The following is a 17,733-nucleotide window of genomic DNA, read 5'->3' as shown; positions in this document are numbered from 1 at the left end:
TAATTGAATCGATTTGACACATTCTCAAAATGTACCTTTAAAAAGAAGATTCAGTGGCTAATGTAACTGTTGCAGCATAATGAACAAGACTCAGTCTTAGACTGTGTTCGAGATTTTATTAATGTTTCTTTTCATAACATGACATTTCAGCAACTACAGATTCTCTATAAATATACTTTTTAATGATTAGCCCTTAACATTTTAAAGAAAAATGCTAACACACACACCCACAATGTACTTGACAATTTGAAAAAATCTCTCACGCCCTGCGTACAAAACTACTTAATCCTGGTGATTCCGAAGGCTTCATCCCATAAACGTTTTAGTCATAAAGCAGACACCACCGAGGCGGATCCTTAATGCTGATGCTACATTTCACAGCAGAGCTGGCCAAGTTCAGCACCAACTCAGACATCCCTGGTTTGGAGGGTCTCGTGCTTCACACTCGTAGGCAGCTTGGGGCTCGATGGCTACGGTAAGGTCAGAGGTCACACTGCTTCCTTAATTCTTTGATTTAAACACGAGCCCATCGATGCGTCACATGCACAAACATCATCCTGTCTAATCAATTCATTGATATAAATCCTGAGGACATCTTTGGCCTTAACAATAGCCACAAGCCCCACACTTTATGCGTAGTGCTGCGCCTAGCGACAGTTTGAAAACAGTGCCCGTCGGGTCTAAGCAAGAACTGCTGGCTGCTGCATTCGAGTTGCCCATCCACAGTCAGCGCAGGGATGGGATTCAGCCCAAAACCAGACCATCAGACTCAATGACTGTCCCCACAGTCATGTCCAGTGCCATGCATGTGGCAGGGGTTTCCCTTTTCAAGCCGTAGTTTGTCTGGCCCTCACATACATTACTACCTACGACACAGATGTCAAACATACAACAGTGCAAAGTTAACCCTGAACCGCCGGCTTTGCCAACACAATGCATGCAAACCCATTCTGAGCACAGCGGGAAAGAACATGGACAGGTTTCATTCTAGAAAACACTTGCCGACGTAGAAAAAAGAAAACTTGGCTTATGTACAGGTTATACAAGTCGAACGAGGCGACCGCTCGTATCAAAGTACCGCGCGTGTATTTGTGCATGCATAGACTGCTGCTGAGCCTCCAAAGTGTGCCGTGCGTAGCAGGCGACGTGTGTTACTGGGAGGCCTCCACGGATGTGCGTGTTTCTGGTGGCGAATGCTAAACTTTCTCTGCTCACCAAGGTGAACAATGCACACCGATTCTGGACGGGGTCACGTGTACGTGCTGCATGTATATATGCAAAAACGGCGAGAACGCGGGTGGAGACGGGTTCCGGCCTGGCGCGGCTGGGGCATCGTGCGCGTCAACTTAATGCAGGTGCTCCTGCTGCAGGAAGACATTTTTATCAGCAGATGTTTGAGGCCATGCTCCTATATGCTGCGTATCCACTTTAAGCTAAATATAAGAGCTACCTGTGTCGCGTGCGGGCAAACACACGTAACAAAAAAAAGAAAACATGAAAATGAATATTCATGAACAAACACTCTTTTATCTTGGCTGCTTTCATCTTCCTTCTCAGTTTAATTTAGCCATTTTTTGTTTTCCTCTGCCCTGAGTGAATACCAAACGTAGCTGGCATAGCAAAACGAAAAGACATCATACACCAAACACAGACAAATCAATTAAACACACTTCACATCGCAAAATCATAGGACAGAGGCCTCTGGGTGCTTTTTTCCAGCCATTTTGATTGACATATAAACCCGAACCCCAAAACCCTTGAAAGCTGTAAGAGCAGCCAAGTGTGTCTGTCTCTGTATGTGTGTGTGTGTGTGAGTGTCCAGCGCCGAGTCACATGACGCAGCAGCGGTTCCGCTGCAGCGCCCCCTGCAGCCGTATGGAGGCGTGGTTGTGGCGCAGGCCCCGTGCCACCGCGATGCCCAGCAGCTCCTTGAAGAGCAGCAGCACGTGCCAGTTGAACTTGGCCGAGCACTCCACGTACCCACACTTCCACGTCTTCTTCACCAGCACGGAGACGGCGCGGCGCGGGGTGAAGCGCTGCCTCTGCTGGTCCCGCTTGCTGCCCACCACCAGGATGGGCACATCGCTGCTGCCCTGCTCCCTGGGAAGAGCGCAATGAATGATGTGGGATCGTAGATGAACAATCAAATTGTAAAACATTACAAAAAGAAATGTTAAAAAGTGAAAATGCGGGAAAATTGCATTCAGGGTGGATCATGCCCAAGGCAAAGATAACTTAATAACATTTAAACTTAAATTAAATGTCGGCCAACACACCAGCTTCCTGCAGTCAATTACTTAGCATGAAGAATTTCGAATTAATTGAGCCAAAAATCTCACGCAGACAACGCAAGGCAACAGAAGAGCTCCTTTTTGCAACTGTTCACAATAAACAAAGTGTATTCTAATTAATTAGTTACCCGCAATTAGTCAATAATCCTCATTCTCAGTTGCTCCTGTGAATGTGTGGTTTCTTAAGGTGGACGCAGTTTAAAATTCGTAACTCGTATGAAGTTATGTTCGGGGACAGGATCAAATGAGGTTCTCGATAAATAAACTAGTTATATGCGTTAAAGGTGTTTTTTTTTTTGTTTTTTTTACCCTGTTCTCGTGTGTGTGCGTGAACGTGAAATTGAGCATGAGAGACAGAAGACAGGGGAGATGAGGGAGGCAGAAGGCCACAGTGATCACAGTGCTGTTCGATCAAAGGCAGCCGATGCTGATTTAGGAAGGTTTTCGGGATGAAAAGGGCGCGCCAGAGGCTTTTTTTTGCAGCTGCAGGTCACATGTTTGTGTGTGTACGCTTGTGGTTTTTGTGCATTGCTTTTGTCAGATGTACACTCGCCTTTTTGGCTAATTTGGCAACTTTCAGCATCTACCTGACGAATCTTTCTTTTGAAGTCTTTGCGATTGATGCGAAAGGCCACAGTTCATCTAATACGACCTGAATGTAAAAACAAGTTTTTAATGAGGCCTGTGATGTAAGCTGACCTTGGTGGTAAAGTCCCATCATTTCGTGCGACGTCAGTAACAATGCAAATCCTGGAGGGACGGTGAATTTTTACGTAACTACAGGCAACTAGGGGCAGATGTGGCCTGTGCTGTGTCCCCAGAATTTTAGCCGGAAGACAGACGTCTTTTAAGTAATGGGGCACGGTGGATTAAATGACAGCATGGAGAGCAGGAAGGACAAGTAGGAGGGAGCTCTTCACGGAAGACAGAGCTGCTCCGTCATCATTTGCCTGTCAAGGTCAGTAAAAGTCTAGTAAAGTCTTTCTGGACAATGTTGAATTCAGACTGTCTTCATATCGGCCAACAGCAGGCAATGGGAAGATCCATTTTGTGCCTCAATGAGCTGAGCATCACACTCGTGTGAACTGTCCATCTGTTGAGACCCTATAAAGCACTTTGCCTAAATCGATGTGGATTTCACATAGACAGCTCATGATAAAGTCCTCGATTAAGACAACTGTGGGGACTGTAGATGTCACAGAAAAGGAATTGCGGGAAGGAAGCTGTTTGACGAAGCAGTCAACGCTAGCAGCAGGCAGCACGCAGCATGCGACGGCACCATCGGGAAGAACTCTGGGGGAACCCTCATCAGAAAGTGACACTAATAGCGAGGCTGCCCGTCACAGCTAAACCCAAATGTCACCTCATTACCAAGCTGTCAAGAGTGGAGATGGTTGAGGGGGCGTATGCCCATTACGCGTCGAATGCCATGGGCAACATAATGTCACTATTATTATAAAAAAATAATAAAAAATACTAAATGCCGTGTAAATAATGCCGTTTACGACCTTCTTTATATAATGAAAATATAATCACATTATACAGCAGCAGCGCTGCAGTGAAGCTTATTAATAGCATCTAAAATTGCGCTGGGCAGGCTACGGGTAAACAGATCCAGGATATTAGCAACTGGATATCTTTACTACTGCTGGCCTGCATTGTTTACCTGTGCTCCACAATTTGCTGGCGGATCATCTTGACGTACTCAAAGCTCTCCACACAGCAGATGTCATAGACCAGGATGTAGGCGTTGGCACTGCGGACCCCCCTGCATCGCACGTCCAGCCACTCCTGGTAAAGGATTAACAATAATAAACTGTTAGTGGTGAGGGCGACCATCAGGTTCTTGGTCACCTGCCTGACTAAGGCCCCCGATCACCGGCCAGCTCTAGGAAGAGTCCTAGTGGTTTTGAACTTCTACCTTCTACCACCAGCAGAAAAAGCAGCAGAAGTGTTTCTGTAACCCTCCCCAGATTTGTGGTCTACAGACAATTCCTTTGACTTGATCTGTCAACTGTGGGACCTTATATAGGCAGGTGTGCGCCTTTCCAAATCATGTCCAATCAACAGTTTTTTTTCGACTGGTGGACTCCAATTGAGCTGCAGAAACATCTCAAGGATGAGAAGGTTGTGAATACTTATGTACATGTTATTATGTATATGTGAAAAAGTGATGAGGTGAAATATATCAAAAACATTCTATGAAAGTCAATTTATGTGCTGTGGAATTGTGGTTGTGTATTTGTGTGTCACAATGGTGCAGTGGTGGCCTAGCGGTTAAGGAAGCGGCCCCGTAATCAGAAGGTTGCCGGTTCGAATCCCGATCCGCCAAGGTACCACTGAGGTGCCACTGAGCAAAGCACCGTCCCCACACACTGCTCCCCGGGCGCCTGTCATGGCTGCCCACTGCTCACTCAGGGTGATGGGTTAAATGCAGAGGACAAATTTCACTTTGTGCACCATGTGCAGTGCATCACAAGTGACAATTAATTCACTTAATTAACTTAATTCATGCCTTACACTTTTGTGCATGACTGTCACAGTTGTAAAGGATTGCAATGTTAACTGCATTGTGAACATATAAACACATTTTATGAAGTGTTCCAAAGCCCCTGGCTTTCTCACTTTAATTCAGGGCATTTATAAGCATGCAACTGCTACAGTTTATTCAAGTACTCGAAGCTTCGATCCTGGATAATGTGAGGTCCTCTTTTACATAATCTAGCTGTTATATTAATTGCTTGTGTTTTATTCACACCTTCATCAAGAGTCCTTTTTCTTTTTTTCGTATCTCTAATGATCATTTTAAGCCTCTGTGGCGACTGTCCACGTTCTCAGTGGATAAAAAAAAATAGCTACTTAGACCTTAGATGAACCCTGTGTGGATCAAAGCTGCCAGAAGAAAGCCTTTAGAAAGAAAGCCGCGAATCCAGGCGATCCTTGGGGTTTTTGTAGCGAGCCACGTCATCGTTCAGGCACTGCTGTACATTTGCTGCCACTCAGTATATCTGCATGATCACCCTCTCAGCCCCCTTAAACGTTTTTGTGCTGATGGGCAGCTCTGCCGGTAAATGATATGGATTCATTAATAATAATTACCGCGCTTGGCTCAATACAAGCCACCTGATGAAGCCAGGCAGCAAATTGCTTCAGCCATGACATACTGACACCGGCCACCCCCTCCCTGCTCTCCCTCTCCACGTGTCACAAGCTACGGCTGGTGTGACCTGCATACAGAAGGCATCGGCGGCTCAGGCGGCGATAAAGGACGAGATAAAAACACGGGCAAGGACGGCGAGGGGCAGACGGCAAGGAACATAAAAAAAATAAATAAATAAATACAAAAATTGAATATCGTTTTCAATATTCGGTGCCATGCACGGCCTCACAAGGTGCCACTGCGAACAGCCCCCCCCCCCCCCCACCATCGACAGAACACGAGAACGTTCCCAGCACCAAGCAGAACATGGCAAGTGGCAACATGGGCCCGTGCGGCCATGTGTTTGAGGGAAAAAAGAAGGTATTAAATGTCCCCCTGGCTGGTGCATCGTTAACTATTAGCCATAGCCACATTAGCTGCTAACGTACCACACTTTGTCAGTCTGGAATGTGCTTTAATTTATCAGCATAACAATTATTTGTGTCTCAAAAGTCCTCACACCTAAGGTCTACCCTATATATATATAATTTTTTTGCGCTACGTATTATTGTTTATACTGTTCTGAAAAACGACAGTTATTCGAATGATCGTTATTAAAAATGCCTCTTAGTCATTGCAATTTTTCAACCCCGTTTGTGCAGGTCGGATGCATTTCGAACAGTTTTTGTTGTTCCCCTCCAGGAGACTCAATTTTCTCCACCAACCTAGTTTTACCGCGAAGGCACTACAACGGCGGCGAGATCAAGGCAGCGCCGGTTTGATTCAGCAATTTGGGGGGAGGTGTGTTGTGGAGCGGCAGCTTGAGTGGAAAATCAATGTAAACTCTTGACAGCGACAGCGGTAAAACATTCGCCTCAATCGGGGGAATAATTGGCTGTTAGGAGCAGAAGTGTAAGACGTGCAGCAAGAGAATGATAATGAGATGAATGCACCAATGCTGATATCATTAGAGAGAAAAAGAAAGAATAGATTTGGGAACAAAAAAAAAGGGTGAAAGCAAACAGAAGACGTGTGTGCACACGCTCATTTGCGATTTCTAATTTCAGCACGTTGGGCCATGTGCATTATCCAGATAAGATAGGCCACGGGCATGAAAATTCAAATTCAAATTTTATTTGTCACATACATACTCATACACAGTATGATATGCAATGAAATGCTTTTTGCGACTGCTACAGATCACAGTTTTGCAAATGTTGCAAGTAAACAATGAACCAATATGCAAATATTGCAAACATTACACTTTTACGTCTTTAACATAAAATATGTGTAACTGGTAGGGTGAAGGTGTGCAAATGAGTGAAAGACACTCATTTAAAGTAAGACACTTTTAAAAAAAAAGAGCAGTAAAGAAAAAAGCGCAAAGATTTTGTGCAAAGTGGTTTTGATTGAAGGTGAAAGTGCTGGAGTTCTATTTACTGTTGTTGTTGAGAGTTGTTGAGAAAAGTTGCACATGGTACGCAATGATCCCTTAGAGCAGACAAATCTAACACTTACACACGCACATGCATACACATTGCACAAAACTATACAAAAATGTATATATACACATTAAAATTTTTTCTTCGTCTAGCACTTAATCTCTGAGCATGCTCTTCGCTGACAAGTTGAGCCTTATCAGGGCTCTTAGTTTGTAAACTCAATATTCTATAGAAATCGAACGAGAATTGCTGGTGTCTTCCTCTTGTAAGTCGCTTTGGATAAAAGCGTCTGCTAAATAAAGTAAAGTAAAAGTAAAGCAGCGTTTCTTGACCTTGTTTTGTGTTTCACGTACTATTAGCTATAACTCTGAACAGTGCCTGTCAGGACTCGGACTTTGGGAGGTGCTCTGGTCCTGTATTCCAGACCAGAGTTATTGTGCCCTCGTGTTCCTATCCTGAGTGTTGTATCCTGAATCAACGTACTGCCCGGTCAGATCAGGAGGTTGCCGGTTCGAATCTCGATCCGCCAAGGTGACACTGAGCAAAGCACCGTCCCCACACACTGCTCCCCGGGCGCCTGTCATGGCTGCCCACTGCTCACCAAGGGTGATGGTGAAAAGCAGAGGACACATTTCATTGTGTCACCATGTGCTGTGGTGCAGCGTTTCACAATGACAATCCCTTCACTTTCACTTGCAGCACCGTGACCCTGGTGCAGAACTTGCAAACAGACTTTTTACATGAATTAAATTAGTTCTAGTTAAACAGAGATTTTGAAATCAACATTCTAATGTGATGGTGTGCTTTTCTTCTCACCACTAACTGCTTGAAATGAGGAAGCCATGCTGACCAAGCCTATCTTTTTTGTCATGGCTGTGAAAGGGTCTTCTTTTAAATAAGTCCTCTGATTTATCTCTTAAATGTCTATGTTTGGTGTCCAAATGTCAGCATAGTTTCAATGGTTTCATAGCCTTGAGTGAGGTTCCATGGACCAGCAAGAACCCTGTCTGCCCGTAGTTTGAGAAACGCTGCCATATTGCTGGCACCTTTGTATTATGACCAGCATTTTCAGAAGCTCTTCCACTGGAACATCCCCATGGCCACAACCCGATATGTTAGGTTGATATTACTCACTGCACACTGAAGAACAGCCCATAAGCGCTGCATAAGTACACAACTACGCATGAGTTCATTCATAGTTTTGATGCCTTCAGTGAGAATCTGCCAATGCAAATGGTCATGGAAATAAAGAAAACACCTTGAATGAGAAGGTGTCCAAACTTTTGGTCTGTACTGTATATGGTACACAGTGGGGCGAAATGTCGTCCTTCTGGACCACAGGTGCAACATACAACAGAGAACAGCAACACACACACAAATCAACAGTGAGTGTAAAAAAGGGAAGGGGCAGCAGGGTGGAGTAGACTATTAACTGGGCAGCAGGATGTTCTGGAGCCATACTGCTTGGGGGAAGAAGCTGTTGCACAGTCTGGCAGACCTGCTCCTGATGTGGCAGAATCTACCGGATGGGAGGTGGGTAAAACAGTCGGTGGCAGGGCTGGTGGGGGTCCTCCACAATGCTGGTGGCCTTACGGATGCAGCAGGAGGTGTAAATGTCCTGCAGGCGTGCTAAAGGGCTGCCGATGATTCATTCAGTTGCACAATCTCCTGAAGTGATGTTGGTCCAGAAGAGGTCCTCTGTAACGTGAACTCCAAGTAATTTGGGGGTCCTCACTCACTCTCTTTTTTTTGCTTTTTTGTCTTGTTAACATTAGAAGACAGATTATTGTTATTGCACCAGATCCCCAGCCATTGTTCTTCTTCTGTATGCCCTGCCATCATTGTCCCTAATAAGTCCCACAACTGTGGTGTCATCTGCAAACATCATACAGTGTTCTGTGCTTCATGAGGTGCAATGTGAAGAGCAGTGCACTCCCTACACATCCCTGGGGGACTGTGCTCAGTGTCATGGTGTTAGTCATGGGCTCAGAAACTGTGAACAGGTCTGATGGTGGCCTTGAAGCACTGTGGGACGGTAGCATGGCTGACGGAGGTGTTGAAGATGTCTGCTAGGACGTCAGTCAGCCGGTCAGTGCAGGATTTGAGCACACGGTGTCTGGTCTGACCCTGGCAAGAGTCTCTCAGCTGGCTGCAGATACTGACCTGGTTGTCTTCTGCGCTTGCTCAATGTTCTTCAAATCTGGCATAGGAGGAGTTCAGTGCATCTAAGAAGCATCGGTGTCACACACGTGACGGCATCCTGTAGTCGGTGGTTGCTTGCATCCCTCTTGAACCAGGTAGTTTTTTTTTGTGTCTGCGTTGCTGCATTTCAGTGTTGAAGGCAGCTTCCTGTGGTTTTAGCAGTTAGTGAACTTCAGTAGCTCCCTCTGGCCATGGTCTGCTATGCTTTGTAGCCGGCTTTGCTCTCTTCAGCAGCGGTCTGTAGAGAGGTCAGAAAGTCAGAGATAGGACCGGAGGGATGCTCTGCATGCTGATCTGGCGTTTGTGTGTACCAGTAAGTTCCTGTTTGGGATGTCGACATGTTGGTGGAATTTGGGTAAAACAAAAGGTAAAAAGTCACCAGCGGTTTTGAAAAATACTTCGGTGTGGAGGGATTGCAGGTCACTGATGGCTTTGTACAGCTCACGACACGTCTCCTTAGCATTGCAGTCAATAATAAGTTCTGCAATTTACTTCTACGAACTCCACCACCGATGAACCGTGTTCGAATACCCACGTTTCCACACAACTCCATGTTGCTGTAAACACATAAGCCGCTAGGGCTGCCTTCAATCTGTCAGTAAACTTCCAGCAAACTTCCGGGGTTTCGTAAGTGTCAGTGCCCAATCGGTTCCGCGCCTGTGATTGGGTACTGACAGCGTGCATGGTAATGACCAGGGCCGGCCCTAGCCTGTTTGGTGCCCTGTGCAAAAAAAAAAATGCTATTACGATTTTTAAAAATCTCAAATCTTGGAATCCTGCAGGATATTTTTTATGTAAACTCTACAGATGAGTACAGAAAAATCCCAAAACTTCATATAATCACTCGCATCATACAAGTACTTGGTATTTCACTGCCCAGATATTGTTTTATCTGTTTATTATATCTGTTCCTGCTGCAACGCCTCGGACACGTTTCAAGAACAATTACATTAAATTTACTAATCAAATGATATATACGGTCTACGGTTCAATTTATATTGCATTATTGCAGTTAACCGAATGGCTTCCTCAGGGCTGCTGTTGTACAGCCACGTTTCAGTGAACATGAAAACTCTGCAGTCCCTTATTTCTCGATGTGCAGCTGTTCGAAGTCGGGTGTTCTTGAGTTTGTTGTCCAGTGAGCGGACGTCTTCCAGTCGGACAGATGGAACAGCCGGCCCGGCTGGTTTAGCCCTCAGCTCGCCGCGTTTCCGGGCTCGGTCACGGCAGGCGACTCGGGGGGCAGGCTCCCGGAATGGTCCGATCTATGAGGTTCCAACCGTGCAAAAAAACATGCCTGCCTGGGACATTCCTCACAAGCCAAATATACCACCCACATCTTAGACCTTTATGGACTGTCGGGACCAGAGACTCAAGAGAAATACACCTCCGTTACTAAAGAGACAGAGAAAGACTGGGAAAATAAAGAACACAAGATGAGGGGGGCTGTGGTCATGGACAACCTTGTACGGACATAAGAGGGTCACATCTTAGGTGGCAGTAAAGCTAAATTGGCCATCATGTGTGCTCATCCAGGCACTGACCGGCACACTCTTGACGTCGCTCCTGCATGACCTGGATGAAGGAGTTGAAAGGTTTGGCACATTTTTCTCAAGTCATGGCACCTCATCAGTGGCCACCTATGGCTACAGCAATCAAAGGGCTACTCAGTTTGAATTGCATTACTTGGGTGCGTGCTAAGATCAATATATACTGAATTTTATCCTATTTTTGCATTTTAAAGTGTAAGAAATGGTTCATTATTTGTGCAAACAGTTCATGATCACTTTCATACCAACGAAATTACACATGGCAATGCTGAACACAATGAAAATGAGACAACCAAATGGCATGTTTCGATGGTTGATGTTCATGTGGTCCTGAGATGATTATAAAGGAAACAGAGTGTGTGTGATGGCCTCACACGACCTGTGAACAAGATGTATTACAAGCACAGGGGCCTACGAGGGCTGTCGTTTTTTCACTATAGACCTGATTTTCAGCTGCATTTATAAAAGCATAATTAAAGTTCATATTCTGGGTGATACGCGCCCAACAGAAAGAGCAGGGTGGGTAGAAATTACAGTCCATTATCATATCATGATGCATTTCTTTCGCAGTCCCCGCTGTCTTCTGCACATGCGGCTTGAACTAACGCCTTTCATATTTAACAACGCCGGTGCTCATTTGTGCGTCAGGCCTGTCATGATGCTGTGGAAGCCTCGCCCAGGATCTTCAGGCCTCCCGGAGGCCTCCGCATACTTATTTCACATAGTCTCACCCGCACGTGCTTCACCATGCATAGCTCTCCTCACAAGGGCTAAAAATAGGAGCTGGCATCCTCCTCTCCTTCCTCAGTCAAGCTGCCAAGACTCGGCGGGTTAAAAGAAACGAAAAATGAAAAGGGAACCGGTCGAAAAATTGGTTGAGCCCCGGAGAGATGAAAGCGCACGTGGGTTTTAAATGGGGCAGCGGCTATTATTACGCTCTCAACACCTACGCGAGCAGGAGCTGCTGTCGGAATCATTTACCGGGGTGGCATGGGGTCTTTCGAAATGTCAACTGGCTCTCGCAGGGTAATTGACAAGCAGCATATTTCGATGCATCTTAGACCACATTTTAAATCAGACATACTTCAGTCCAGTTTCTTTATTACAACACAGAGCCCTCAAAACCTGAGCTTGATTGGAAGACCGAGAAAGGTCTAGACGTGTTCTCTGGCGAAAACGTCCACCGAGTTGAAGTCTGATGAGAAAAGTGCATCCTGTCACTCTTTGTATTCCTGTTGGTCCCCTAATACTGTATCTGACGTCGCTTTCCGAAATTCAGCCTTGGTGCAGAATTACAGCCACTTGGATCCGGTCCCCCAATGAGATTTCCCAGGTGCCACCGAGCGAAGCACCGTCCCCACACACTGCTCCCCGGCGCCTGTCGTGGTGCCCACTGCTCACCGAGGGTGACTGTTAAAAGCAGAGGACACATTTCGTTGTGCCACGTGTGCTGTGCTGCTGTGTTTCACAATGACGATCACTTCACTTTCAATGTTTGGTGAAGTCAGACAGGAAGTCGTGTAACCTTTCTCCTTATGTGGACATAAGGGGACAAATTCCAGATCAGACAGACCGTCTGAGCTGCCGCTCTCTGAACGGTGAAGCCGAATGGCCACAGCACTTGACACCTATCGCCATTTCTGGCAACTGAAGGACCATGGAACTCGTATTAATGTTAAAGTGACATTTTCATTTTGTTGAACCTTTAAAAAGGTGACCAGCAATAACCAAACCGCTAATAAAGTCGAAACACATTCTTACAGTCATGAAAATAACCGCTGAGCCGCGTGTTGCTCCAGGCCGATGAAAATGTACATCTGATCTCATCACCTGCTGTAACACAATCTGTGGAATCATGAAGATCGGAGCGAAGATCGGGGGAAGAAGAGGATTTATTTACTCCCAGAGCCCAGTTAAATGCTGCCATATGGACCAGTGAGACGGAGGGAATCTCTTCATCACCAATATTAATCCCCAACCAAGCACTCCCGGCCGGCCTTCCCCGGGGCGCCCGGAAGAACGTGCATGAGCACTCGGAGTGGCCCTCGGGCCCCAGAGGGAAGAACGCAGCGATCAAAAAACCAACACAGCTCGAGGGGATCAAGGGGGGTCAACATGGCGCGAACCTGAATCAGAGCCGTGCTCGCTCGGGGTCCCGTCTGCCAGGTCGTCCTCGCTGCTCACCAGAGCGGACGCTTTTGCGAGCAGCAGCGCGTCAGCGACGAGCTCCGGAATGTTCGGGGATTCGGCAGGAAACCGTAATTAGACCAACAACATTCCATCGCATCAGTGAAATGACCCGTAACACTGACAATCGTGGATTAAATCCGTTAAATTGCAAAAAGTAAAAATCTAAAATAAAAGGGTGAAGTGATTGTCATTGCGGTACACAGCACACGGTGCACACGGTGAAACGTGTCCTCTGCTTTTAACCCATCACCCTGATTGAGCAGTGGGCAGCCATGACAGGCGCCCGGGGAGCAGTTTGTGGGGACGGTGCTTTGCTCAGTGCTTCCTTAAACACACACCGCCGCCCCCAAAAAGGAGCCCTGCTTTGGCCGGGAATCGAACCCGGGTCATCTGCTTGGAAGGCAGCTATGCCCACCAACTACACCACCAAAGCACGCCGTGCGTCTATCAAACGCATTTCGCCAACCGTACGTGGTACCCCGTACCACGAATGTCAGCAGATAGAAGGCGGCTGCCGTCAGGGATCCCGAAAGAAGACGTGATCTCACCCACGGGGGCACCTCTCGGCCGGTCCAGCACCTCGGTTCAAGCGGCCGTTCGGTGCCCGGCTCCCTAACTCGCTCTCCATTAACGCGCAATTACCCAGCAGGGCTCTCGGGGCAACAGCTTTAATTCAATTGTGCTTTTGAGGTGCAAACAAGCCCACAAACCCCGTTATTTGGCATCCCGAGTCCAGCCTTCTTGAATGTGTGTGTGTGTGTGTGTGTGTGTGTGAACTCTGCGGTTTCAGACCAGCACAAAGCCTGGGGCGTGGCCAGCGCCACCGCTGCGATGGACGGAGTCCTCGTAAAAGAAAGGGTCCCCGCCCACCTCGTCCGTCGAGGGGTCTCTCATCCGCCCCCTGTGTGGTGGCACCGAATGCGTCCTGCTGAGAGCATCGTTTGGGCCACGGGAAAAGCCGCTCTGAGAGCGGCGACGGAGGAAACGGCAGCTTTCACCGGGAGACGCTGCGCGGCGCGTTTGGATTTACTGTCTTTCATGCGACTCGATGCACAAAATGCGCCAGTCAGTTTCGCACCGGTTCACTAGAAGTGTTGAAATTAATCGTATAATCGATGCATCGCGATGCCGACCTGGACGATATTGCATCGATGCAGTGCAGAGCATAATCGATTATCATAATGATGTTGCTTGGTGATTTTCTGTTGGTGAATCTCGTTAAAAAGTAGTGCAGGGAGTGACTGTGGCGGCCTGTTCTACAGAATACAGTGCCGTTCCGTGTCGGAGTTTTACGCTGCGTGGCGTGGCGACCATGACGTAGAATCCAAGCGGGGGTGTCTTCTTTCCGCCACTTCGAAACAGACACACGAAGCGGGGAATGGAGGAAAAGCTGATCATTCTCTGAGTGTTCAGAGATCTACAACAATATCATCTTACCGGGATTTACAAAAACACACATTTTTCGTGCGGTGAGCATTCAGTTCAATTAAAAATAATTATTCTGTAATGAATACTATTTGGAACTAAGGTGTCAGAATAATTTGGACATTACACGTACCAAATATTACTGCTTTTATGTAATACAAAATGAAATAATGCAAGGACCACAGGGACAAGGACCACAGAGCTTGGACCAGTCTGCTCGGTTCCTCTGCATCAGGACCGGGGCAGACGATTAACTCCGCCCACAACATAGTGCCGTGTGCACTTAAAGGAGAACTAACAGTATATATAACTGTTACAAGGTGAGTGCGGCATACCTTAACATCATGTGACCATGTAGAAAATGTCTGGGATGCATCGATATCGAGGCACTGATAATCGCAATCGAATCGAATCATGAGACCAGTGAAGGTTCACACCTCTACGGTTCACACCGTGTCGTCCGTTCTCCCTCTTTTGCGGTGGTTAACTGGCCACGCGAGGAGCGAGGGAGGCCAAGCTGCAGAAATTAATAACGCCATTTTATTTACGGACATAAATCGACACAAACAAACGGGTGAAAACGAACTCAATCTGAGATTACGCAATTCGGTCCGTTTTCCTGCAAACAGCCAATTTTAGCACAAGAGGACGAGCAGGTTTTTGGTAATTTTGGACAAAATTATAAAGAGGCCAATAAAGATTTTTTTGTTAGTCTTTCAGCTGCTGAAACACTGAAAATAAAATAAAAAATAGTAAATATAGTAAAAAATAAAAAGATCGATAAGAACCAACATAAAGAGGCATGCTGATTGGGAACGTCAATAAGGTGGCAAACCATATCACATCAGACAGACTAATATCGGTTTATACCGACACACAGCCGACGTGTAGTTGCACACCTAACGTAAACACAATCTGATCTCGATTACACACACTTCCAAAATGTCACATTACGTATGTAAAATATTTAGGAATATTAAACGCGCAGAAAACCCACGTTTCGCTTAGCGGGAGTGGGCCGTGCAACTACTACTAGTGGCACCGATTTATTTCCGCGATTGATTTCAGTGCGTCAATCCTGTCCAACTAAAGTGCTGCAAAATAAATAAAATAAAATAAACTAAATTGCGTAGGGGAGATTAAAGCGTCCCGACACAATCTTGCAATTCGTTAAATTGCAAGATTTTACCAAAAGTAAAAGCGCATATCGAGTTCTGCTGGTACTTACTTCATGGAAGAGTGCTTAATTCGCTAGTTAATTAAGCTTAAAAGCTTAATGAACATCGGCATCCAGATGCTGCCGCGCACATTCCGTTCTTTTCGCCGAGAGGAACTTCGGTGGTGAAAACCGAACGGGAGAACGGCAGCGGAGAGATGCGAGAGAGGAGTCAGGTCGCTATAGCAACTGTTCCGACGATAAAACCACTGGCCCTACATATACTGGACATTCCCTTTGGGTGCCCGTCCATGTGGCTCGTGAGGTGCCACACAAAGGGATAAAAGTGAAGTGATTGCCACTTGTGATACACAGCAGCACAGCACACGGTGCACACAGTGAAACGTGTCCTCTGCATTTAACCATCACCCTTGGTGAGCAGCGGATTCGAACCGGTAACCCTCTGATTACGGGGCCGCTTCCTTAACCCCTAGGCCACCACTGCCCCTACATATACAATACCTCCGAGAATAAGCCTTACTTACAACCCCGTGCTTGTGGGAAATCGTATAAAACGGACAGTTGAACAAACGAAACACATACTGTGGAACCGGGACCTAGATGACAGTCACTGGTCCGCTTGAGATGGCTGCGATTTGCTGGGAAGTGGGTTTGCCGAAACTTGCCGTGCCGAAGCCATCATGCACATCGCTTTCCGTATAAGCATGTGGAGATTCGGGGCTTACATCTACCAGACGCCCTTATCCAGAGCGACGTACAATCAGTACTTACAGGGACAGTCCCCCCTGGAGACACTCAGGGTTAAGTGTCTTGCTCAGGGACACGATGGTAGTAAGTGGGGTTTGAACCCGGGTCTTCTGGTTCACAGTCGAGTGTGTTACCCACTAGGGTACCCGAACGGGACGCAGATAACTTGGTCTAGCGCCACCTACAGGTGCCACCCAGTACACGCTCCCTGTGCATTGAGGAGGAGTGAGATGACAGGAAAGTTGTTTTTGGTTAGAGGAGGTCTCACCTGGCTGGAGCTGGCGGGAAAGGACGAGATCGGCGGCACGTCCAGGATCTTCAGGTCGTACATGACCCCGTTGAGGATGACGGAGGGCCTGTAGACGTACCTGCACGTCGTCGGGGCGTACGCGTCCGAGAAGTCATTGTAAATGAACTGGCGGATGATGGACGTCTTCCCTACTCCGGGGGCACCGATGACGGCGATGCTCAGCGTCTCCACCATCACGTGGTGCACGGGTGACCCTCGAGCGACCCTTGATCGGCGACCGCGGCTACTGGCGGACTCCCCTCCTCCGCGACGCCGCGCTGAGGTGAAACCTGGTGAGGAAATATCCCGAATCCCGCCGCTGCCCGCATTCCGCGGACGCCCGGAGCCCTCCCGAATTCCACGCGGGGGACCGACCCACGGCTTGGCGCGCGTCTGCCCTCAGCCCTTGCCGCTCTTCAGACACATGGCGGCGGCTCTGCGGCGCTCCGCGGACCCGGCGAGGAGGAGCCGCGAGCCTCGGGCGGAGCATCATTCGCTCCGCGGAAGGGGAGCGTCGCCGTCGTCCGTGGCGCCTGGAGGCTGGAGCGCGCGTCCCGACCCCCGCGTCACCGGACGCGCGCGCGCGCGCGCGTGCACAGCGGAGGGGGTTCTCTCGCCCCCCCCATCTCTCTCTCTCTTCTTTTTTTTTTTTTTTTTTTTTTTAATACCCCCGTACACAAATAAATAAACGAATTGAGGAAAAAACCGAGAGCTGGGTTGCCAGTTCTTCTTAAAACGCGCAGCCCAAAAAAGCGTCCAAAAGACGAAAAAGACGAAATTCACGTAAAGTTTAAAAAAAAAAAAAAAAAAAAAATTAAAGGTTCTGAGAACCTCATGACAGAGGTTTTTTTTTTTTTTTTTTTTTTTTAAATGTATTTCTTAACAAGTACCTAAAACAAATGCATAAGCCAATACAAAAAAAATACGTGAAAAACGTCATAAGGACCCAAGGAAACCCAGAAGAAAAGCAATTTTGACAAAATGAACACGTGGTGACAAACAAATCACACAAGGACGCTGAAAATCTGACAAACGCACAAGCGAGCTGTGTTGGGCTTACAGATGCATTTCTTTTTCTCAGTCTTTCTGCAGAACTTTACACATATTTGGCATCTTACTTTACTTGGCAGATGCTTTTATCCAAAGCCACTTACAAGGTGAAGGCACCAGCAATTCCCATTCGGTTTCCATAGATTGTGAGTTACAAAACTAAGAGCCCTGATAAGGCCCAACTTGTCAGGAATAGAACATGCTGGGGAAGCATGTTCTTAACGGCAAGGA

At 47.1% G+C, this 17,733-nt stretch overlaps 1 protein-coding gene and 1 non-coding gene across 2 annotated transcripts; both read right to left on the bottom strand.

Annotated features, from left to right (window-relative positions):
• Positions 1 to 101: 101 nt before the first annotated feature.
• On the bottom strand, positions 102 to 17,080 carry rasl10a (RAS-like, family 10, member A). Its single transcript, XM_028997307.1, has 3 exons — positions 16,432 to 17,080; positions 3,958 to 4,082; positions 102 to 2,100 (listed from the first exon to the last, which is right to left on the bottom strand). Exons 1-3 carry the CDS (start codon positions 16,645 to 16,647, stop codon positions 1,830 to 1,832), a joined length of 612 nt encoding a protein of 203 aa, XP_028853140.1. The 5' UTR covers positions 16,648 to 17,080; the 3' UTR covers positions 102 to 1,829.
• On the bottom strand, positions 13,175 to 13,247 carry trnag-ucc (transfer RNA glycine (anticodon UCC)). Its single transcript has one exon. It is a non-coding gene; the product is annotated as a tRNA-Gly (tRNA).
• Positions 17,081 to 17,733: the final 653 nt, after the last annotated feature.

Source organism: Denticeps clupeoides, chromosome 11, assembly GCF_900700375.1.
Source record: "Denticeps clupeoides chromosome 11, fDenClu1.1, whole genome shotgun sequence".
NCBI lineage: Eukaryota > Metazoa > Chordata > Actinopteri > Clupeiformes > Denticipitidae > Denticeps > Denticeps clupeoides.
The sequence above is the reverse complement of the archived record's forward strand: the minus strand, read 5'-3'. Positions and strand labels throughout refer to the sequence as shown.